The sequence below is a fragment of the Panthera pardus genome, unplaced genomic scaffold, assembly GCF_024362965.1.
Source record: "Panthera pardus isolate Hobbes unplaced genomic scaffold, ASM2436296v1 HiC_scaffold_27, whole genome shotgun sequence".
In the NCBI taxonomy this organism is placed as follows: domain Eukaryota; kingdom Metazoa; phylum Chordata; class Mammalia; order Carnivora; family Felidae; genus Panthera; species Panthera pardus.
Window position 1 is genome coordinate 78688931 of NW_026526843.1, and position 25623 is coordinate 78714553.

At 35.9% G+C, this 25623-nt stretch overlaps 1 protein-coding gene across 1 annotated transcript in view; it reads left to right on the forward strand.

Moving 5' to 3' along the window:
* WNK3 (WNK lysine deficient protein kinase 3) overlaps positions 1–25623 on the forward strand; it is a 185158-nt gene that overhangs the window by 14522 nt on the left and 145013 nt on the right. Inside the window, 1 exon segment of the mRNA XM_019436661.2 lies at positions 8580–9235. Within this exon segment, the coding sequence (XP_019292206.2) occupies positions 8699–9235 (537 nt within the window). The 5' untranslated portion in view covers positions 8580–8698.

The window sequence follows — 25623 nt, forward strand, 5'->3', positions numbered from 1 at the left end:
GTTTCCATACAACACCCAGTGCTCATCCCAAAAAGTGCCCTCCTCAATACCCATCACCCACCCTCCCCTTCCTCCCACCCCCCATCAACCCTCAGTTTGTTCTCAGTTTTTAAGAGTCTCTTATGATTTGGCTCCCTCCCTCTCTAACCTCTTTTTTTTTCTTCCCCTCTGTTTTGACTCTTATGTGGATCCTGAGAAACTTAACAGAAGTCCATGGGGGAGGGGAAGAGTTTCTTTTTTTAAAAAAATAAACTCTACACCCAGCGTGGGGCTCAAATTCATGACCCTGAGATCAAGAGTTGCATGCTCTACTGACTGAGCCAGCCAGGCACCCCATGTTGAGCATCTTTTCATGTGTCTGCTGGCCATCTCTTTGTCTTCTTTGGAAAAATGTCTATTCAGGTCCTCTGCCAATTTTTAATTGGATTGTTTTTTGTGTGATGAATTGTAAGAGTTATTTATATATTTTGGATACCAACCCTTATCAGATATGGCATTTGCAAATATTTTCTCCCATTCAGTAGGTTGACTTTATATGTATTCTTTCAATTGCTGGTTCCAAAAGTTGAAATTCTTGAGCCATTGATTGACAAAGTACTGATTTTATGCTGAATTTCTCATGGATAGAACTACAGTAAGCTGTGGTAGAAAATTATTTCAAACTTTTAACTCAAATGCTCCAGGATTATATATCAAGCAGGTTAAAGGAGTAGATGTAAGGTAAACTTTGTGAGATTTTCCCTATAATTTCAATCTCTATAGAGGTGCTTTTGCAGTTATCTTTATACATATTCCTAGTTTATTACTATTTTTTGAAGGAAAAAATGGTCATGTAAAGGTTATGATATATAGCTGTTAAATTCAGCAAGAGACTTTTGGTTTGAGGTCTGATTTTTGTGGAGTATTTCACTGAGGTGTGTTTCTGCATTGCTGAATGTAGAATGCATTGCTGAATATTATCCTGGTCACTGAATCAATCCTAACATGTCTTATTACTGGAAAGCTTTAAAAGAATGTATTATTATCAGTTTTACTAAGTGAGTCTACTGAAAATCATTTAATGTTTTTTAGAGTATTGTTGAATAGTGGTTTATTATAATGCTGCCCCTAGAGGTTTTTAAGATATGGAAAATAAAAGCTTCTATTTATTGATTATTATATTGTGCCAGGCACTGCGCTAAGTAGTTTATGTGTATATTTTCATTTTATTTTCATATCAGTCCTATGAGATTTCACAAATGAAATCAAGAATGAATGAGTTGAAGTAATTGGCCCCATATCTCCTTTGAGGAATGAGAGGCAAAATCAAGATTTGATTCCAGGTTTCTTCCTCTCCAAAGCCTGTGTTCTGAAACTGTTTTATGGTCAAGAAGGTAGTGGATTCATAATGAAAAGGCCTTAGATATTCTATGCTTTGTGAAGTTCTTGGCCTAGTTTTAAAGATTTATTTTCCTTATTTACTGTGTTTATATAAATAATTAAATTTTTTTTTAATGTTTATTATTTTTGAGAGAGAGAGAGAGACAGAGAGAAAGCAGGGAAGGGGCAGAGAGAGAGGGAGACACAGAATCGGAAGCAGGCTCCAGGCTCTGAGTTGTCAGCACAGAGCCCAGTGCAAGTCTCAAACTCAGACCATGAGATCATGACCTGAGCTGTAGTCAGCCGCCCAACCGACTGAGCCACCCAGGCACCCCTATATAAATAATTTTTTTATGTTTATTTATTTTGAGAGAGGGGAGGGGTAGAAAGAGAGGAAGAGAGAATCTCAAGCTGACAGCTTGGAGCCTGATTTGGGGCTTGATCCTATGAACTGTGAGATCATGACCTGAGCCGAAACCAAGAGTCAGACACTCAACTGACTGAGCCACCCAGGCACCCCGTGTTTGTGTTTCTTATTTGTTGTTTATTATTTATTGATGTCAGGTCTTTTCACTTCAGAACAGTGATTCTCAGCCCTGGAGACCAGGATGAAAATAAGGAGAAGAGACAGAATGGAGGGGGATGAGGGGAAGGTAGAAAGTATAATTTTACAAAGGCATATTTGATCTTACAATGGCTTTGATTTTAGTCAAAATATTTTAAGATTCTTAAAGGAGACATCATATTTTATGGAGATATAATTAACATACCATAAAATTCACCAATATATATGTAAATGATTTTTAGTAAATTTATAGAATTATGTAACCTTGATTACAATCTAATTTTAGAACATTAACATCATGCCCTAAAGATCCCTTGTGCCAGTTTGCAGTCCTATATACCTCAACCCCAAGTGACAACTAATCTATTTCCTGTCTCTATAGATTTGCGTATTCTAGGCTCTTCGTATAAATGAAAGCATACAGTATGTGGTCTTTTCCTCTGGCTTCTTTCATTTAGCATAATGTTTTCAAGGTTTATCCTTATTGTAGCATGTATCCATAGCTCATTATTTTGCATTTCCAAATAATATTCCATTGCATGGATATAACACATTTTGTTTATCCATCAGTTGACAGACATTTGTATTGTTTCCACCTTTGGCTAATGTGAATAGTGCTGCTATGGACACTTGTGTAGAAGTTTTGTGTGGATATATGTTTTCATTTCTCTTGGGAAGATGGTATCATCTAGTTATTCTATACTTAATTTGAGGAACTGCTAGACTGTGTTCTGAAGCAGCTGCATCATTTTACATTCCCACCAGCAATATATGAGTCTATTTTCTCTACATCCTTACTAACACTTGTTACTCTTTTTTTTTTTTGTTTAGAGAGCACACGTGTAAGCAGGGGAGGGGCAGAGAGGGAGAGGGAGAGAGAGAGAGAGAGAGAAAGAGAGAGAGAATCATAAGCAGGCTCCACGCCCAGCACGCAGCCTAACTCGGGGCTTGATCTCATGATAGTGAGATCATGACCTGAGTTGAAATCAAGAGTTGGACACTTAACTGACTGAGCCACCCAGGTGCCCTGTCTTCTTTTTTATTGTAGCCATCTTCACAGGTATAAAGTAGTATTTCATTGTGGTTTTGAGTTGCATTTCTCTAATGAATCATGATGTGGAACATCTTTTCATGTGTTTATTGGCTATTTGTATATCTTATTTAGAGAAATGTCTATTCAGATCTCAAGCCCATTGGATTATTTATCTTTTCATTATTGAGTTGTAAGAATTTATTATATATTCTATCAGTCCCTTATCAGATTTGTACATATTTTCTGTTAGTCTCTTTGCTTTTCACCTTCTTGGTGGCATCTTTTGAAGCATAAAAGTTTTAAATTTTGATGAGATCCATCTTCTCAGTTTTCTCTTTTATCACTTGTATTTTTGTTGTTGTATTTGGGAAATCATTGCTTAACCCAGAATCACTAAAAATCACTCCAGTGTTTTTTTTTTCCTAAGAACTTATTGTTTTAGCTCTTACATTTAGGTCTGTGATCCACTTTGAGTTCATTTTTTTGTATGGTATGAGGTGGGGGCCCAACTTTACTCTTTTGTGTGTAGATATATCCAGTTGCCCCTGCCCCTTTTGTTGAAAGGTTTGTTGAAAGTAACCTTTGTTCCCATTCAATGGCCTTGGTCACTTTTTTGAAAATCAGTTGACCATAAATGTTAAGGTTTACTTCTAGACTCTCAAATCTATTACATTGACCTACAGTTGACCCTTGAACAATGTGGGGGTTAGGCGCACCAACCCCTGTGCAGTTGAAAATCTGCATATCTTTGACTCTCTAGAAACTTACTAGTAATAGTATACCAAAGCTTTACCAATAACAAACAGTTGCTTAACACATATTGTGTATGTTATATGTATCATATACTGTATTCTTACAATAAAAGAAGCTACAGAAAAAATGTTAAGAAAATCATAAAGAAGAGAAAGCAAATTCACACTACTGTACTGTAAAATATTCATGTATAAGTGGACCTGCACAGTTCAAACCCATGTGTTTCAAGGATCAATTATATAGAGCTATCCTTATTCTGTTGTTCATTCCTTTTATTTTTTTTTTGTTTATTTATTTATTTTGAGAGAGAAAGAGAGCAAGCACAAGCTGGGGAGGGACAGAGAGAGAGAAAGAGAGAGAGAGAGAGAGAAGGAGAGAGAATCCCAAGCAGGCTCTTCACTGTCAGCACAGAGCCCGAAGTGGGTTTCAAAGTCATGAACTGTGAGACCATGACCCAAGCCGAAATAAAGGGTTGGATGCTTAATCAACTGAGCCATTCAGGTGCCCCTCTGTTCATTTCTAATTTAATTCTTTTGTGGTAGGAGAGCATACTTTGTTTGATTTCAGTTCCTTTAAATTTACTGAGATTTATTGTATAGTATATTATTTGCTCTGGAGACTTTTCCATGTGTACTTTAAAAGAATGTATATTTTGCTCTTACTGGGAGTGTTCTGTAGATGGCAGTTAGGTCAAGTTGGTTGGTAGTATTGGCCAAGTTTTCCAGCTTCTTTTTGGTTTTTCATCTGCTTGTTTTCTCCATCACTGAGAATGGGGTATTAAAATCTACTATTATTGAATTCTTTCCTTCTAGTTTTGTGAGTGTGTTTTATTTTGGAGCTCTGCTGTTAGATGTGTATATGTTCATAATTGTTATAGTATCCTGATGAATTAATCTTTTTATATTTACAAATGTCCCTGTTTATCTCTAGGAACAATTTTGTCTTAGGGTTGGTTTTTAGAATTTAGAATACTGGGGGAACACTCATTTCCCCATTCCTCTTATTTGTTGCTTCCTATCCTTATAGTTTGGGAAACCAGGTGACCAAACATGTTAGAATTATTATGCCAGAGCAGCACTACTTGTCCCTCTATTTTTATATTAGGGTTCCGAGTAATATTTATTTGTTTTCAAGAGAGAGACCACATGAGCAGGGGAGGGGTGGAGGGAGGGAGGGAGGGAGGGAGGGAGGGGGAGAGAGAGAGAGAGAGAGAGAGAGAGAGAGAGAGAGAGAGAGAATCTTAAGCAGGCTGTACGTTTAGCATGGAGTCTAACGTGGGGCTTGATGTCACAACCGTAAGATCATGACCGAAGCCAAAATGAAGAGTCAGACACTTAACTGACTGAGCCACCCAGGTGCCCGTAATTTTTAAAAAGAGGTTATGGAATTAAAATTTTTGGAAGGCTTTTTCTAACTTAAATTATCTAATTTTGCCTATTTTTGTCTGTTTGGAAGTCCTTTTATCTTACTTATGGATCTCTGTTCTTGAGGTTTCTGGATAAGTGACCTTTAAGTTAAGTGAAGTGAATAATATTATTCTTACTTAAGAATATCCCACCTAAAATGTTAACATTTGGGGAATGTGAGTGAAGGGTATACTGGATTCTTTGTATATGATTGCAGGTTTTTTTCCAAGTCTAAAATTATGTCAGAATAAGTTAAAGAAAAAAAATCTCTACCTAAGTGAGTCATTGTTAGTTACTTTTTCTCACTTGCAGGTAATGCTAGTCTTATTAGATGATTTTCAAAGTATATTGATTTGGAAGTGTAACCTCACAGATCACTCCTTAGCTCTGGTATTAACAGTTATGTCCTAGTACTGTCACCTGACAGGCAAATTTCTGGGAGTTTTTATAGACTCTTCTTTTGCCTCACAATCATATTCATTTAGATGGTAAATCTTGTATTTAGTATTTCCTTAATGTATCTTGAATCTGTTCCTCTTGTCACTATTTTCATTCAAACCTCAGCATCTCTTTCCTGGATTATTGCAGTAGCTCTCTAACTGGTCTCCGTGTTTTACATTGTATGGCATAGAAATCCTTGGTGACTGTCTGCCTTTCTGTCCTCATCTGCCCACTTCTAATATGTGAGTAAACTATTCATGGTACCACTCATATGCACTTACTCCATACTGTTTCTTGACTTTGCTTGTGATCTTACCTCTGCTTGGATCAGCTAATTTTCTCTCTTTAAGACTCAGTTTGGGTATCTTTTCCAGGAAACCTTACTTAGATTGTCTGACTTCCGGTTTTTGCATGTAGATATCTAGTAGTCCCAGCATCATTTGTTGAAAAGACTGTTCTTTCTCTTTTGAATTTTCTTGGCACCCTTGTTGACAATCAATTGACTATGAATATATTTTTTTCTGGACTGTTTATTTTTACTCCATTTATCTATACATCTATCCTTATGCCAGTACCACACTGTCTTAATACTATAGCTTTGTAGTAGGTTTTAAAATTGGTAAGGGTGTGTCCTCCAACTTTGTCCTTTTTTCAAGATTATTTTGGTTTTGGCTATTCTGGGTCCCTTGAAGTTCTATGTGAATTTTAGGATAAGCTGGTTAATTTCTGCAAAGAAACCATCTGGGATTTTGATAGGAATTGTGTTAAATGTGTAGAACATTTTAGGGTTTTTCTCCTCATTTTGTTTTAGTTCAGGTTTGTTTTTCTTCAGTTTTTCACATTTGATATTTCTGTGTATTTTTGGTTTGACCTGACAAATTGTGCCTTCTAAGGCACATAATGTAATAGGTATATAGGCTTAACTTCGTGATGCATGTTTGTGGTGAGAAGAGAAGAATTTTCTTTTATTATTATTTTTTATTTTTTTAATGTTTATTCATTTTTGAGAGTCAGAGAGAGATAGAGCACAAGCGGGGCATGGGCAGAGAGAGAGAGGGAGACACAGAATCCCAAGCAGGCTCCACACTCAGCACATAGCCCCACGCGGGGGCCAAACTGATGAACCATGAGATCATGACCTGAAGTCAGACACTTAACCGACTGAGCCACCCAGGTGCCCCAGAAAGTATTTTCTTATTGGCGGTTTGACCATTCATTTGAAAAACTTTTTTTCCTTATGTGTTCCACATATTTCCACATGTTCCTTATGAAAAGTTTTAGAAAATACAAGAAAGCAGAAAGAAAATTCATAATTCCACCAGAGTTATGTATGTGTGTATGGAATCTTGTTGTATATATTTTTTCATTTAACCATATAACATATAGAGAATGTCTTTTTTATTTTATTTTTTTTGAGAGAGAGCATGCCCACGTGCGAGCAGGAGAGAGGCAGAGGAAGAGCGAGAGGGGGAATCTTAAGCAGGCTGTATGCCCAGCATGGAGACCGACGCAGCTCTTAGTCTCACGACTGTGACATTATGACCTGAGCCAAAATGTAAGAGTTCACACTTAACTGACTGAGCCACCCAGGCGCCCGGGAATGGTTTTTCACCTCACTAAAAGCTACAGTGTTTTTAATGCTGTGTCATATCTCATTTTGATATTTAACTAAACCTCTGTTAGGCTTGTGTTTAGGAGAGTTTTTCCAAATTTTAAGTGTTATAATGAATGTTAAACCTTTGCCCAGATTCTTGACTATTTGCTAAGGCAAGTTCCCATAAGTGGTTCAGAGGATGCATATTTTTAAGTCTTTCATGCCATTTTTTTGGTATAGCATGTTAATATTTGACAGCAGTTTCTTTCTGTTCATATCTGAATGTAAGCTCATAAACAAGTATTTACATTTTTCAGGATTACTGTTAGATGTTCTTAGCAGCATGATTGACAACAGTCAAAAGGTAGAACAACCCAATCCATTGGCCAGATAAATGGAGAAGCAAAATGTGGTATATAAAAACAACGGAATATTGTTGAGTCTTAAAAAGGGATGAAATTATTGGGTGCCTGGGTGGCTCAGTCGGTTAAGCGGCCAACTTTGGCTCGGGTCATGATCTGACAGTTAGTGAGTTTGAGCCCCACATCGGGCTCTGTGCTGACAGCTTGGAGCCTGGAGCCTGCTTCCGATTCTGTCTCTCCCTCTTCCTCTGCTCCTTCCCTGCTTGCACTCCGTCTCGCTCTCTCTCTCTAAAAATAAATAAACACTAAAAAAAAAGGAATGGAATTCTGATACATGCTACAACATGAATGAACCTTAAACATTATACAAAGTAAAATAAGCCAGACACAAAAGGACCAATATTGTATAATTCCACTTATATGAAATACCTAGAATAAGCAAGTTCATAGGGACATAAGGGAGAATAGAGATTACCAGAGGCTGGGAGGATGAGCAGTTTTAATGTATATAGAATTTCAGTTTGCAATGATGAAAAAGTTCTAGAAATAGATAGTGGTAATGGTTGTACAGTGTTGTGAATGTACTTAATGCCACTGAATTGTACACTTAAAAATGGCTACATGGTAAATTTGATATTAAGTATATTTTACCACAATAAAAAATACTACTATTGGATTAATTTCAGAATTTTAGATAAAAACCACTTACTGAGAAATTATGTGCTTATTTTACTTATTGTGTGTTACCTTGTAGCTAAAGGTTTGGATACTTGTTTTAAATATGATTGATTGATAGATGGTGCTGAGAACTAAGTTCCTAACCAACATTCATGCAGTATGAAGACTTATTGAGCTATATGCCAATTAGTCTGCTAGGCATTGAGGACTACAGCGGTAAACGAGATAAGACACAGTCCCTGGAGTGTGCTGGTTGCTAAGATTGGACAGAAAAAGAACAAACTTCTTATTAAGAAAAAAGGGATTAAACAGTCAGGTGACTTGTTTTCTCCTTAATGATTTCCTTTGTGGGGTGATTTTAAAATATCCTTCCCCCCTCCCCCTTCAGGTTGCTATGGAAACATAATGACCACATAAGCGGAAGTCCTTTCTGATAATCCTGATACCTGAGATGTAACTGGACTAAAGAGTGGAACAGGAAAAATTTTAGTGCTAACCTCAATTACAATGGCTACTGATTCAGGAGAGCCAGCTAGCACAGAAGATTCTGAGAAACCTGATGGAGTTTCATTGGAAGACAGAGCTCCTCAGGTTGCAGCAACTTTGACAGTGGAAGCTAGACTAAAAGAAAAAAACAGTACTTTCTCTGCTACTGGGGAAACTACAGAAAGGAAGAGATTCTTCCGAAAGAGTGTTGAGATGATGGAAGATGATAAAGTTGCTGAATCTTCCTCCAAAGATGAGAGAATGAAGACTGCAACAAATATTCCAAGAGTAGAAAAGCTTCCTACAAATGTGCTGGGAGGTGGACAAGAAGTTAAATATGAACAGTGTTCAAAGGCAACTTCAGAGTCCTCAAAAGATTGTTTGAAGGAGAAAAATGAAAAGGAAATGGAAGAAGAAGCAGAAATGAAGGCTGTAGCTACTTCTCCTAGTGGCAGGTTCCTGAAATTTGACATTGAGCTGGGAAGAGGAGCATTTAAAACAGTATATAAAGGATTGGACACTGAAACATGGGTTGAGGTTGCTTGGTGTGAGCTGCAGGTGGGTATATAATCTTTTTGGTTTTAATAAATTCCAGTTTTAGCAGGCCTGGCCTTCTGAATGATCCAGGATTAATATGTATCATGGATTTAAAAAAAATTGAAAGGCTTGTTCCCCACCTCCCTGAAATGATGCTCTTTCCCTAGATCCTCTTAGGAGCTCCTGGAAGCCTTTTTTCCTCTTGTTCTTTTCCCTTCTCTTGTTTTCCCTTCTGTTTTAAAGGGGGGGAAAGCCTATCAATGCCTTCTTTGGGAAAATGTTCTTAATTTATTAACCTTGGGAAATTTCCCCCAAACTCTTGAGGTCTCATTTTGAAAACTTTTAATAAATGTATGCCTTATAAGTTAGTTGATTGTTATACTAAATATTTAGGAGTGGGATATGTCAGGGATATATTTAGTGCAATTCCTACCTTTTCTCTTTTTATTTCAACAAATTTTTAGGGGTTCATATGGTGTTTTTCAGAACAGACAATGTTATGCTTGATTCTTTGAGGACTTCTATTAATAGAGACTTGCTCAATACCTTTAAATTTACCTCAAAGAGGATCTCTGGAAGGAATAATAACCAGAACCTACTGAGGTTAGTCAACTGGAATGTGTTTAGAAAGGAGAAATGAGAACAACAGAATAGTCGAATTACCTAGATATTTGGTTCCATAATAAATGTTTGTGAGGTACTTTTAACTAATGAAGTGCTAGAAGGGGTTATAATAAGAATAGTTTCAGAGAGATGTAGTTCAAATATAAGGAAAACCTTTGTGGCCTCAGTCAGCCCATGGGAAATGTCAGTGTTCACATGAGATGCTTAAAATTAAGATTGAATAAAGCAAGTTGCTAAGTACAGGTTTTTGTTTTTTTAATTCCAGTGGTTTCTGTGCATGTGGATGTGTATATATGTGTTGTGATCTCACCCATTCTGAATTTGCTGTAGGTTACCATTTCCTAACTTTACTGTCTGTCAGAATTAGTGTTTGCTTCATATGCAGATTCCAGAGCATGGTGTCAGAGATTCAGATTCATCTGGGGTGGGATGCAAGACTTCAATTTTAACAAGCTTACAAAGTGTTTTGAATGTAGGAAGTCCCTTGACTCTAGGGTGTAAGTTACCTAGCAGTCAAGCCATTCTAGTAGTTCTTCAAAAGTGGGTGCATGTGTGGGTTTGCTTGGCTTTCTTCTCACCCCCTTGTACCCCTTTCAGAATTTTATAATTCTGTGTCTGTGACACAGTGGAAATATTAAGTAATATGAGAAAATAAATATCAAAATCACCTGAAATTCCAGTATTTTGAGGATGCTTTACACATTTTAGTATAGATATTTCTGGACTCTTTTTTTTTTTTTTTTTGCAAAAATGTATAGTATATGGCTATTTTTTCCCCAAACAGTAGGATCTTTAAGGTTTTACAAAACCTTTTCTTTTTACTTATGATGAACATCTTTTCATTACCAGCAATTGTGAATTTACATCATTATTTTTTAAAAAGTTTTATTTGTCAGAGAAAGAATGAGCATGCATGGGGGGAGGGGCAGAGAGAGAGGGACAAAGAGAGAATCCCAAGCATGTTCTAGTGCTGTCAGCGTGGAGCCTGATGCGGGGCTTGAACCCATGAACCATGAGATCATGACCTGAGCCTAAATCAAGAGTCGGACGCTCAACTGACTGAGCCACCCAGGTGCCCCATACATCATTATTTTTAATAGTCACCCTTTATAAGTTATTTAATCAGTCATCTGTTGTTGGACCTCTAGAATTTTCTCCAGTTTTTCACTATTATAACCACAGTTGTGATCAACATACTTGTATATATAATGAAAATATGTACATTTTAATTTCATTTCTGCATTGTGACATTGGTAACATTGATCTTTGAGTGATACTCTGTGAATGGAGGAAATAATTTCCATTCACTTGTTAGTAGAATACATAGTAAAGATATGTTAAGTATTTTGAAAATAGTATACTCTAGCTATGTTAAAGGATGTTTAGGTAAAACTTAAAATACTCTAGTGACAGGGACTGCTTAGGGGAGTGCCTTCTATCATTCACCTGTGGAAAGACTAAGAGAGTCCATAAGGTCTTACTACTCAAAACATGGTCCCTGGAGCAGCAGCGTGGACATCATCTGGGAGTTTGTTCGAACTGCAGGTTCCTAGGTCTCAGACCTACTGAATCAGAATCTGCTTCTTAGTGGCATCTGCAAGGTGATTGGTATGTATAGTAGTGTTTGAAAAGCACTGAAATAAGGGACCAGTCCAAGAGCTAGCTGAATCAGAGGAGGAATTCCTTTAATACACCAACTTGAGCTTTGTACTCTATCATACATACTGATTCCTGATATTTGCTCCAGACCTTCCAAATCAGAATCTCTAAGAGATGGGCCTGTGAGACTTATTTTTTGAAAGTTCCCCAGTTGATTGGATACATAGCCAGATTTGGGAATCTCTCCTATGGAGCAAATGTAAATATATAAAATACACTTTTTAATGATTATTTTTGAGAGAGAGAGAGAAAGCATGTGTGCACATGTGTATGTGAGTTGGGGGAGGGGCAGAGAGAGGCAGGGACAGAGGATCTAAAGCAGGCTCTGTGTTGATAGCAGAGAGCCCAACGCGGGGCTTGAACCCACAAACTGCAAGATCATGACCTGAGCCAAACAAAGTCAGATGCTTAACCAACTGAGCTACCCAAGCGCCCTTAAAATACATTTTAATTTACACCAAGAACAATTGCAGTTTTGTATTCTGAAAGGAATGTCAGAATTAGTGGACTTAATTGATACAGTTTTTAGACATCATTTCATTTTCTGCATATTTGGAATTAAGAAAAACTAACTTGTGAGTACTATACAGTTTTTAATGTAGAATTTCTCATTTTTTTCCAGTTTTCTTTATTATGTAATTAAACAATTTTATAGAAAAACACCCCATTGAATAGTTTAAATGTTTAAAGTATTCTAAATTCTTTTTCAACCTTTGTTTATATATGTGTGTGTGTGTGTAGTATATAAAGTATTTCCATACTTTTGTTATCAATTTGATATGTATTTTTTGTTAACATCATTAAAATATTTATATTTTATTGCATTCATACCACCTGTTGCTTAAATCTTCTTCCCTGAAATTAGGCAGTTCTTTTTTTGTTTGTTTAATTTTTTGCATGTTTGATTTGAAAATCACAGCTTAACAAAATCTTTTTATACCTTTTTCTCTTGATGGCATTTCCCCCCACTGTGGATATTTGAGCCTTATGTAACAGTTGCTAAGAGCACCAAATCCATTTGTTTAGAATACATTGACCTTATGGCAGTGCAAAGAACCAGAAAAGATAGATTTTACTGCTGATATTTGACTTTGAGGATGTTAAAAATAAACAAACCCTTTGAAGACGTAGGTCAGATTTAGGATTTGGCCATAAATATCTGCATTTAACAGTTTGTCATAGTTTATGGTTTTGGTAACTTGATTTATACATCAGTGGAAAGGCTGACCTATTCTTTGTAAAGAACTTGGTAAATTTTGATAAATTGTTAATTTAATGTGAGTGAGGCTATCAGTCATAAGTGCTGTTGGGAAGACTGTTTATTTTAGTTCATGATGTTGAAAGACCTGGTCAGATGTTACTGAAAGGCCTGTTTAGTTACTCTTAGAAGGAGTCAGTCACAAGAATTTGTAGTATTTTCCTCTTCTAACAACTTGAGAATCAACAGCACTCCCCTTTTACACGTGGAAACATAACCAGCTTTTGCTTTACTATAATTTGGAAAAACACGTCCACTAGTGTATTTGTCATTTGTTTTCTTGATGGAACTGAGTTTGCACATAATGGGGCTATTTTCCAAATGGAGGGACATTTTTTTTATTTGACTTTCTAAAATGTATTTGACTGTTCTTATAATAAGCTTCACTGTAGGGTCACATATGTGATTGTGTGCTTCTCAGGGTAATTAAATGGGCCTCCTTTTCTATTTTAATTTAAAAAAAAATTAAGTTTTAATCCAATATGGTTAACATACAGTGTTATGTTAGTTTCAGGTATATAATTCCATACATCACCCAGTGCTCATCAGGACAAGTGCACTCCTAAATCCCTCTCATCTATTTAACTCATCCCCTTACCCACCTCCTATCTGGTAATAACCATCAGTTTGTTTTGTATAGTTAGTGTCTGTTTCTTGATTTTCCTCTCACCACTCTCTTCTTTTTTTCCCTTTGCTTGTTTGTTTTGTTTTCTTAAATCTGACACTATGAGTGAAATCATATTGTATTCGTCTTTCTAGGAGTTATTTCACTTAGCATTATACTCTCTATCTCCTAATGGGCCTCTTTTAAGTAGCATCTAACAAATAGAGCACTAACAAGTCTACCTATAGTCTCTGAGCTGAACCAAAAATGGCACTGAAAAGAAAGATTTTTTTAAATATGAAATTTGTTGTCAAATTGGTTTAAGATAGATTTTTTAAAAAAGACACAGTTGACTGTAGCAAGTTGACCTGTTGAGTGAGCATTCTAATGCACTTTCATTATAGTAGTGAATGTATTCAGAGCAGTGCAAGGGAAGTAGCAGTTTAAAAATCCATATTTCTACACCCAAAGCACCCATCAAAATTGTGGGGAAACTTGTTTCCATTTTATTTTCATTTATCATCTAAAAGCACTTTGGGGAAAAGTGTATTTTACAATACCAGCCTTACATTTAATTGTAAAATTAGAATTAGATAATAATATGAAAACAGCTGAACTTCCAAAAAAATAAAAAATAAAAAAATAAATGCTATAATTTCTATTTTTGAATAAATATTGTAGTCCCAAAGTATTCACTCTGGGATACTTTTGCTCTCAAAATATTTTGTTTTGGCTCTCTTGGAAATGTTTCCAGATTCTGTTTGAGCCACACACAAAAAATGCTCCATTACATATATAACATACCCAAAATAGTGTTACTCAGTTTGATTCCCCCACTCTCTTCTGACCTAGCTCTCAAAGTGGAATATTCTCATGGATAAAGAAGATTACATTGAAGGGAGGAGGGATAAAGCTTGTTGCTTAAATATATATGTGCTTGTCTTTTTGTTTAAAAACTAGTCATGTAACTTTATCAAGTATAAACCAAAGGCAGGTATTTTCATAAAATGACAAAGTGTGAGAGTAGAAGGAGACAGATTTGGTCTGGGAAATAACATTTATTTTCCCAGTTAGTTCAGAGTTAGTTTTGAGCTAACTATCTGTTTGATAGATAAAATAAATTGATACATCTAGTAGTCTGAATAATTGCACTACAAAGATGTCCATGTCCTAATCCCTGGAATTTATGAATATTTTACCTTAAATTGCAAACAGGAGTTTATAGATGCAATTAAAGATTTTGTGGTGGGTAGATTATCCTACATTATCTGGATGGGCCAAAGGTAATCACAAAGATCCTTAGAGGGGAAGGATTGTCATAGTCCAAAGGAGCTCTGACAATGGAAGCAGAGGTTGGAGTGAGGCGATTGATGGCAGTGGGCAATGAACCAAGGAATGTGGGCAACCTTTAAAAGCTAGAAAAGACAAGGAAACATTCTTCCTTAGAGCATGCAGAAGGAACACAGCCTTGCCAATTACCTTGATTTCAGTCTAGTGAGACTCATTTTGGACATCTGATCTCCATAAGTGGAAGGTAATAAATTTGTGTTGTTTTAAACCACTAAATTTGTGGCAATTTATTACAACCAAAATAAGAAATGAATACAATACACACAGCTGTCATTCATTCATTTGTTCATTCATTCAACAGATATTCAGTTCTACAATGTGTCAGAACTGTGCTAAGTGCTAGGGTCATACTGGGGAGAAAAAGCAGACACAGGCCCTATTTTCATAAAACTTACAGTAGACGGAATTTATACTCAGTAAGAAGAAAGCTTGGAAATTGGAATTAGTGAAAAGATCAAAGGTCTGTTAAATATAGGTTTGTTTGAAGGAAATGGTAGGGTTGGGAGTATCGGGCAACAGGGATACCATTCCTTTACTACTTAGTTTTCTTTTTTTAACTTTTTATTTTGAGATAATTTGCTACTAACTGAAGAATTTGAAAGATAGCATAGAAAGTTCCTGTATGCCTTTCACTCACTTTCCCCTTATGTTAATAATATCTTAACCAGAGAAAATTGATCAAAACTTAAGAAATTAAAATTAGTATAGTACTATTGACTGAAGTACAGAACTTATTTGGATTTTGCCAGTTTTCCCACTGATGTGCTTTATCAATGTGGTGATCGATTTAGGGTCCCACATTGCATTTAGTTGCTACATCCTCTTAGTCTCTTCCAGTCTGTGACAGTTCTTCAGTCATGTTTTTTATGATCTTAAACTTAAAAAAAATTTTAATGTTTATTTTTGAGAGAGAGAGAGAGAGAGAGGGCCAGAAAGAGGGAGGCAGAGGATCTGAAGCAGGCTTCACAATGTGAGCACAGAGCCCAACACGGGGCTTGAACTAATTGTGAGATCATTACCTGAGCTGAAGTCAAGAGTCAATCGCTTAACCTGCTGAGCCACCCAGGTGCCCCTGATCTTGAACTTTTAGAGTATGGCTTAGTTTTTTTATAGAATGTGTCTTCATTGGGGTTTGTCATGTTTTCTCATTATTAGATTTAGGTTATGAATTTTGAGAAGAATACCAGAGAAGTGATACAACCTTCTCAGTGCATCATAGCAGAGGGTACATGATGTTGGTGTGGATTACCGGTAATGATAACCTGATCACTTGGTTAAGGTGGTTTCTAATAGATTTTCTGTACTGTAAAATTAATAAATTTCCCTTTGTAGATTAATTCATACCTTGGGAGGAGATACTTTGAGACTATGCAAGTATCTGTTTCTCCTTAAACTTTGTCCAATTGTTTTGGCAACAATTGGTGTATATCTTGCCTGTAATAAGTATTACTGTGGTATTCTAATGGTGATTTTCTACTTGCCACATTCCTTCCACAGTTATTAATTGGAATTAACTCTTAGTTTTATGTGGTTTCTTCCGAAGTATGACTGTTAAGTTTCTAAAAGCCCAACAATTGGGGAATTTGTCATTGAGGAACTTTAGTATATTTTAAATTATTAATAATGACATCATACACTTTCCATTTTTCAAAATTAATGTTAATTGTGCACTGTATAAGTACCTGGATAGGTACTTAATTTGAATATTTTATTTAGTCTTTGCAATAGTTCTATGCAATAGATGATTAGTTTTCAGATGGTAGAACTGAGGTTTAGATACATTCAGTAACTTGCCCAAAGGGTAAAGCAGGGATTTGTATTCATCAATGGTATATAAGAAACATTTATATAGATGATTTAAGAATTTCCCTCTCATCTTTTGTTTTAATCATTTTAGAACAATTTCTTAAATGGACCCTGTTTAAGGTTCTTCAAATTAAACTACTAAGGCTCAAGGGATACTTAATAGTGTCATTTAAGGACACACTCTGGCTTGGGGCCTCTGAGGAACAGTTTAATGACTGGGTTGCCTTGGTTCAGTGTCTGGCCCTCGTCTTTTGTCTGTGTCCAGAGATGGTTAGACATGTTGGGGAGACTAACTTGCACTAATTCAAAAGCCTAAATCTAGGACACAAGTTTATTAATTTAGAATGAAGAATACAGTTGGTAGGTCAAATGTTCTGTTTGGTCTGTGGGCTAGATACAGGGGACACTAAATTATGAGAAAGTGGCTTGGTAAGAATAGAGTCAGAACAAAGGAACTAGATGTTCCTGTGTGTGTTCTTCTGCCAGGACCATAGACCAAGTAAATGAACTGTATGCTCAGGTCCTGTCTGAATGAGGACATCCTCTTTGTTCAACAGTACTGGTAGACAAGTGAATCTGGTTCTGTATTTGGTTCATTCACCTTCCCATGTGCTATCTTGACTACCATGGATGAGCACTATTTTTAAAGGAATTGATACTGTTGCTAAGAGCTTTAACATGCTAATTAATGGCCAGACTCTGACTGTTATATGCTGATTTTTTTATTAGTACTTTGATGTTACCATTTACAGATTATTGTTATCTTTTAGTTCCAGGACTCTATACCATCTATCACAGGAAAGTGGTTTGTGAATGAGGTATCTGCAATCGTTGCTGTGAATACTGTTGATGAGAGGCAAAGCAATGAACTAGAAAGTGCTCAGGATTCAGAATATGACAGACCTGGGTTCCATTGTTGCCTGTGCCAGTTGGGTACCTTGGGCAAGATAAACAACTTAACAGTTTGGAAACTTAGCTTTTTACTTTTCAAAAAAGAATTAGAATTAATATTTCTGATATGCAAAGGACAATAAAGAATAACATGATGGAAACTGGGTATCTACTGCTCAGCTTGAGAAAAAAAATGTTGAGGATCAGAGATAATTATTATAAAACATGTGGTACGTGTTTGAGTGTTCAGTAAATGATAGTGATAAAATACTGAGCGACCTCATATTTATCCAGAATATTTATTGATAGACTGCTTTGTACGTTAAACACCATTTTGAAGCCTTCATTGTGTTTTTCCTTACTTGAACAAGTTATAATACAGCTTTTATAACATTGTTGATGATTTCTTCCTTCACATTTGCAGAAACAGAGCCACATAGCCTCTGACCTGGTTATGTAGTTCATTGTTGGTGTTTGCATTAAGAGACATAGCTGATAAGGCCATAGTTGACCTTTTGGAAATGAAATACTTCTTTGTTTTGTTTTGTTTTTATTTTTTAATAGTTTTTATTTAAATTCCAGTTAGTTAACATACAAAAAGAAGAAGAAAAACCAGTATTGCACTGTATGTTAACTAACTAAAGTTTAAGTAAAACAAAGAGGGGCGCCTGGGTGGCTCAGTTGGTTAAACATTCGACTCTTGGTTTCGGCTCAGGTCACGATCTTATGGTTGTTGGAATAGAGCCCCACACAGCATGGAACCTGTTTGAGATTTTCTCTCTCTCTCTCGATGCCCCCCCACTTCCCTGCTCATGCATGCTCTCTCTCTCTCAAATAAAAAAAAGAAAAGAAAAGAAAAAGAAAAATCAGTTTAATATTTAATATTAAATTATTATATTTAATATTTATTTAATATTAATATTTAATATTTAATATATTATATTTAATATAATAAGAAAAACAGTGTAATATTCGTTTCAGGTGTACAGTATAGTGATTCATCAATTCCATACAACATCTGGTGCTCATCATAAGTGCACTCCTTAATTCCCATCATCTACTTCAGCCATTCCCCACATACCTTCCCTCTGGTAGCTATCAGTTCTCCATAGTCAGGAGTCTGTTTCTTGATTTGCCTTTCTCTCTCTTCTTTTCCCGTTGCTCGTTTGTTTTGTATCTTAAATTCCACATATAAGTGAAATCATATAGTATCTGTCTTTCGCTGGCCAACTTATTTCACTTAGCATTATACTCTGTAGCTCCATCCATGTCATTGCAAATGGCAAGATACCATTCTTTTTAATGGCTGAGTTATATTCCATTATATGTAGTGTGTGTGTGTGTGTGTGTGTGTGTGTGTGTGTGTGTGTGTAGCCCACATTGACGAATGGATAAAGAAGATGCCATGTATATATATGTGTGTGTGTGTGTATATACATATCCATTAGTTGATGGACATTTGGGCTGTTTCCATAACTTGGCTACTGTAGATAATGCCACTGTAAACATCAGGGTGCATGTATCCCTTTGAATTAGTATATTTGTATCCTTTGGGTAAATACCTAGTAGTGCAATTGCTGGATCGTAGGGTAGTTCTATTTTTAACTTTTTGAGGAACCTCCACACTGTTTTCTGCAGTGGCTGCAGCAGTTTGCTTTCCCACCAACAGTGCAAGAGAGTTCTCCTTTCTGCACATCCTCACCAACACCTGTTATTGACTGTGTTGTTGATGTTAGCCATTCTGACAAGTGGGAGGTGATATTTCATTGTAGTTTTGATTTGAATTTCCCTGACCATCAGTGATGTTGAACATCTTTTCACATGTCTGTTGGCCATCTGTATGTCTTCTTTAGAATGAAATGCTTCTTATCTTGAATAAATACATATGCATGTTAGTCATGTTGGTACTATGCCTTATCTCAGGAAAGATTTTGTATATGTTGTTAGCATTCCATATATTATGATAGATTAAGTGCTTAGTTAACATTCACAAAAAGACAGTATTTCTTTTTTTAAAATTTTTTTAAAGTTTATTTTGAGAGAGAGTACAAGTTGGAGAGGGGCAGAGAGAAATGGAGAGAGACAGAGTCCCAAGCAGGCTCTTCACTGCCAGTGCAGAGCCTGATGGCGGGGCTCGAACCCACAAAACTGTGATGTCATGACCTGAGCTGAAATGAAGAGCTGTACACTCAACTGACTGAGCCACACAGGCACCCCCAAGACAGTATTTCTTTTTAAAGTAGTGTGGAGTAGTTGAAGTCTATTTGGTAAATTTGTATTTGACTTCTTTTATTATTATTATTATTTTTTAATGTTTATCTTTGAGAGAAAGAGAGACAGAGAGCAAGCAGGGGAGGGGCAGAGAGAGAGGGAGACACAGAATATGAAGCGGGCTCCAGACTCTGAGCTGTCAGCCCAGACACCAACACGGGGCTCAAACTTACAAACTGTGAGATCATGACCTGAGCTGAAGTTGGACGCTTAACCGGCTGAGCCACCCAGGTGCTCCATGTATTTGACTTCTATTATATCCAGTTATATAATTTAATAATATTGAAAAATTGGTACTTGATACTTTTTTGGTCACCTTACCTAGAGACAGTAAGATTTAGGGATCATTTTTATATAATTTTCCTGACTTCTGTGTCAACTCCATTAGCTATCTCTGCTTTCTGATTTGCCTTTTGTGTTTCATCATTTCTTTTTTTGTATAAGAACTCTCGTTGGTGATGTGTGAAAGTTACAGTATTAAAGTGGTTATCATAATACAGTATTGTGTGTGTGTGTGTCAGTGTGTGTTTAAAGGAAGATTACTGTAGTAGCTGAAAGCTGTTCTCTGGATTTTGGTGCTAGTTTGGCAGGTTTACTTTCCACTCACTGAATTATAAGTGGACCTTGGAAGATCTTGGCTATACCTTTTCAGTGGACTTTACCTCCAGCAATACATCTGGGACAGCAGTTGTAATTTTGTAAAGTTGTTTACTCTTAATGCTGACTACTTTTGATTCCTAGGATCAGAGGATAAGATGGAGTAGTTTAGTTTGGAACATGAATGACTTGTATTCTACTAATTTAATCAAGGCATCAAATTTTATTCATTATTCTTCAGAATAGATCTGCTGATCTATCACAAGTGGATGACTTCCAGCTAATTACAGGGACATTTAGGACTTAATTAGTCATCTAAAGTTAGACAGAAAAGCATAAACATTTATGTCCAGGTCTTCTTTTTTTAAAATGTTTATTTTTGAGAGAGAGAGAAAGAGTGTGCAAGCAGGGGAGGGGCAGAGAGAGAGGGAGACCCAGAATCTGAAGCAGGCTCCACGTTCTGAGCTGCAGCATGGAACCCAATGGGGGTGGGGCTTGAACTCATGAACTTTGAGATCGTGACCTGAGCTGAAGTCAAATGCTTAACTGACTGAGCCACCCAGGTACTCCTTCCAGGTCTCTTCTAAGTGTAGCATCCTTTGTTCTTGTTCTTTGAGTTCCATAACTCTTTTAGCATTTTTTAAATATAACATTGCATAAGTTTAAAGTGTGTAGTGTGTTGGCTTGATACATTTATATATTGCAATGTGATTGCTACAGTAGCATTACCTAACACTTTTTGTCATGTCACATATTTATCATTTCTTTTTTGTGTTGAAAGCAGTTAAGATTTAGTCTGTTAGCAACTTTGAAGTTTATAATATTGTTGGCTATAATCACAATATCGTATGTTAGATCTTCACAACTTAACTTATTTACTAGTTGTACATTTATATCCTTAGACAACATATCCCAAATTCCCTCTGTACCACCCACTCCCTGGTAACTGCTATTCTACTCTCTGTTTTTATAAATTCATTTTTTAGATTCCACATATAAGTGATATGACACACTGTTTGTATCTCAGATATCTACACACCCATTTTCATTGCAGCATTGTTCTTAATAGCCAAGATATGGAAACATCTTAAGTGTCTGTCAGCAGATGAATGCATAAAGAAGATGTGATGCATATATATACACAATGGAATATTATTTAGATATATGCAATGGAATATTATTTAGCCACAAGAAAGCAGGAAATCCTGCCTTTGTGACAACATGGATGGATCTGGAAGGCATTATGCTAAGTGAGATAAGTCAGATAGAGAAAGACAAATAACATATTAATTCCTTACCTCTTTTTTAAAATATTTTTTTTGTTGTGGCACAATGTACATAACATTAAAATTTACCATTTTACCCATTTTAAGTGCACAATTCAGTGGCATTAAGTATATTCACATTGTTTTACAACCATTACCACCTCCCATCTCCAGAACTTTTAAATGTCCCAAACTGAAGCTCTATACCCATTAATCAATAATTCCCCTTTCCCCACTCTCCTAGCCCCTGGTAACCACTATTGTACTTTCTGTCTCTATGAATTTGCCTATTCTAGGTACCTTGTAAAAGTGGAATCCTACAATATTTGCCTTTTTGTGTCTGGGTTATTCCACTTAGCATAACCTTTTCAAGTTTCATCCATGTTGTAGCATGCATTAAAATTTCATTCCTTTTTAAGGCATTTAAGGCGTACATTCCATTGTATGTATATACCACATTTGTTTTATCCGTTTATCCATTGATGTACATTTCTGTTGTTTCTTCTGACTATGGTGAATAATGCTGTCATAAACATTAGTGTGTAAGTATCTGTTTAAGTCCCTGCTTTTAATTCTTTTTGGTATATATCTAGAAGTGGATTTGCTGGATCATATGGTAATTCTATGTTTAATTTTTCAGAAACTGCCATACTATTTTCACAGTGGCTGTACCATTTTACATTCCTGCTAGCAATGTACAAGGGTTCCAGTTTTTCTACATCTTTGCCAACTCTTTGTTATTTTCTGTTTTTTGTTTTGTTTGGTTTGTTTTTTTTTTTAATAGCATCGTGAGGATGTGGAGAAAAGGGAACCCTCTTGCACTGTTGGTGGGAATGCAAATTGGTGCAGCCACTCTGGAAAACAGTGTGGAGGTTCCTCAGAAAATTAAAAATAGACCTACCCTATGACCCAGCAATAGCACTGCTAGGAATTTACCCAAGGGATACAGGAGTACTGATGCATAGGGCACTTGTACCCCAATGTTTATAGCAGCACTCTCAACAATAGCCAAATTATGGAAAGAGCCTAAATGTCCATCAGCTGATGGATGGATAAAGAAATTGTGGTTTATATACACAATGGAGTACTACATGGCAATGAGAAAGAACGAAATATGGCCCTTTGTAGCAACGTGGATGGAACTGGAGAGTGTGATGCTAAGTGAAATAAGCCATACAGAGAAAGACAGATACCATATGTTTTCACTCTTATGTGGATCCTGAGAAACTTAACAGAAGACCATGGGGGAGGGGAAGGAAAAAAAAAAAAGAGGTTAGAGTGGGAGAGAGCCAAAGCATAAGAGACTCTTAAAAACTGAGAACAAACTGAGGGTTGATGGGGGGTGGGAGTGAGGGGAGGGTGGGTGATGGGTATTGAGGAGGGCACCTTTTGGGATGAGCACTGGGTGTTGTATGGAAACCAATTTGACAATAAATTTCATATATTGAAAAAAAAATAAAATAGCATCGTGTTGGTCTCAGTGCTGACAGCTCAGAGCCTACTAGGGATTCTCTCCTTTTCTCTGCCCCTTCTCTCTCTCTCTCTCTCTCTCTCTCTCTCTCTCTCTCTCTCTCTCAAAATAAATAAATGAAACATAGCCATCCTAATAGATGTGAAGTGCTCATTCTGGTGTTGATTTCCATTTCCCTAGTGACTAGGGATGTTGAGCCTCTTTTCATGTGCTTACTATCAATTTATATTTCATTCTTTGGAGAAATAACTATTCAAGTCCTTTACCAATTTTTAAATTGGGTTGTTTTTTTGGTTGTTGTGTTTATGGTTGTTGAGTTGTCCGAGTTCTTTATATGATCTGAGTATTAATCCCTCATCAGATATATGAATTGCAAATGTTTTCTCCTATACTGTGGATTGTCTTTTCATTCTTTTAATAGTACTTTGATGTACAAAAGTTTTAAATTTTGACTAAGTCCAATTTATCTAATTTTTCTTATCTCTATCCTTTTGGTGTCATATCCAAAAATTCATTGTTGCACCCAATATCATGAAGCTTTCCTCTATATTTTCTTCTAGAAGTTTTTTTTTTTTTTAATTTTTAGCTCTTATGTTTAGGTCTTTGATACATTTTGAGTTAATTTTTGTATATGGTATAAGCTAAGAGTCCAACTTTACGTTTTTTGCATGTGGATAGCCAGTTTGCCCAACCATTTGTTGAAGAGACTGTCCTTTTCCCATTGATTGATCTTGGCATCATTGTTGAAAATCATTTATTTGACCATATATGCAAGGGATTATTCCTGGCTCTGTAGTCTTTTCCATTGATCTTTTTGTCTGCCTTTATGCCAGTATCACACTGTTTTGATTACTGTAGTTTTATAGTAAGTTTTTAAATCAGGAACTCCAACTTTGTTCTTTTTCAAGATTATTTTGGGAATTTGAGGTCTTTGAGATTCCACATGAATTTTAGGATTTTTTAAAATTTATGCAGATAATGTCATTGGGATTTTGATAGGGACTGCATTGTATATCATGCATTATGAACATATTTGATTTAGCACATGATATACTTAATTTTACTACTTCCATTTTATTTTAGGTTCTGTATATATTTTACTTTTTGTTTCCTTTATTCCTGTTGACTTAGATCACATTTTTTCATTTTTACAACTTGTTAGCTTCTTTTTCATAACACTGAAAATCAAACACTAATAAACTAATTCAGCAAAGTTGCAGGATACAAAACTAACGCTCAAAAATCAGTTGTGTTTCTGTACTGAAATTAATAACCCAAAAAGGAAATTAAGAAAACAATTCCATTTACAATAGCATCAAAAAGAACAAAATATGTAGGAAGAAATTTAATTAAAGGGGTGAAAGACTTGTAACACTGAAAACTACAAAACATTGCTAAGTTTATTTTTTAATTTTTTTAATGTTTTTATTTATTTTTGAGAGACAGAAAGAGAGCATGAGTGAGGGAGGGGAAGAGAGAGAGATAGACACAGGATTTGAAGCAGGCTCCAGGCTCTGAGCTGGCAGCACGGAGCCTGACCCAGGGCTGGAACTCACGAACCGCGAGATCATGACCTGAGCTGAAGTCGGACACTTAACCGACTGAGCCACCCAGGTGCCCCAAAACATTGCTAAATTTAAAGAAGACATAAATAAATGGAATTTAATGGCTAGAAGGCTTAATATCATTAAGTGTCAATGCCAAAGGAGATTGGCAAATACAATGCAGTCCCTATCAAAATCAAAAACTACTATATATCCATCAAATGAAGTCTGTGGACTCAGCCTCCCAGATGGGGTTAAAAGACAAAACCCACATGTGTTGTTTGCTAAAAATATACTTGAAACAGTGATAAAGAAAGGTTAAGATAAACATATGCACAAGAAAGAGAAAAGAGGAGTGGCAATATTAATGTATCACAGAAGGAAGAAAGTAAAGTTAAAACATTGAACAGGATTTTATGAAATTATTTACTTCACAGTTTAAGAAGATATATCAAAGACCTGTAGGCACCAAAAATAATTTGGCTAGTAATTTAAACTAAGAACCTGTAATAGATTCAAGGAAAATGGGTAAACATATGGTTATAGTAGGAAATTCCAGGTCCTATTATTTCAAAATAGGACAGATCGAGTAGACAAAAAGTGAATAAATATAGAGGAACTAGATAGTATAATCCACAGACTTCATTTGATGGATATATAGTACTTTATATCCTTCAAAGAGAGAATATACGTTAATACAGTCTGAAGCCTCTAAAAAAGTTGGTCAAATATGTGGCCCATAGAAAATATTAAGTTAAAGAAAATATGTTTTATATTCTGCATTACTCAGTAAAATTAGAAATAATGAAACAAATAACTAAAAGATTCTTAATTGGAAATTAGAAATCACATTTCTAGACAAATTTTGGATTGAGGAGAAAATCAAAACTGAAATTATAAACTACCTAGAAAGCTATAAAATAGAGGACGTTACAGTGAAACTTGTGGATCATTGCAAAGCTATTCCCAGAAGAAAATTTATCCCCTAAAAATGTCTTCATTATTAATGAATAATAACTAGAAGGGATGTAGTACTCTTGAGACATTAGGGAAATAATAGCAAAGGAAA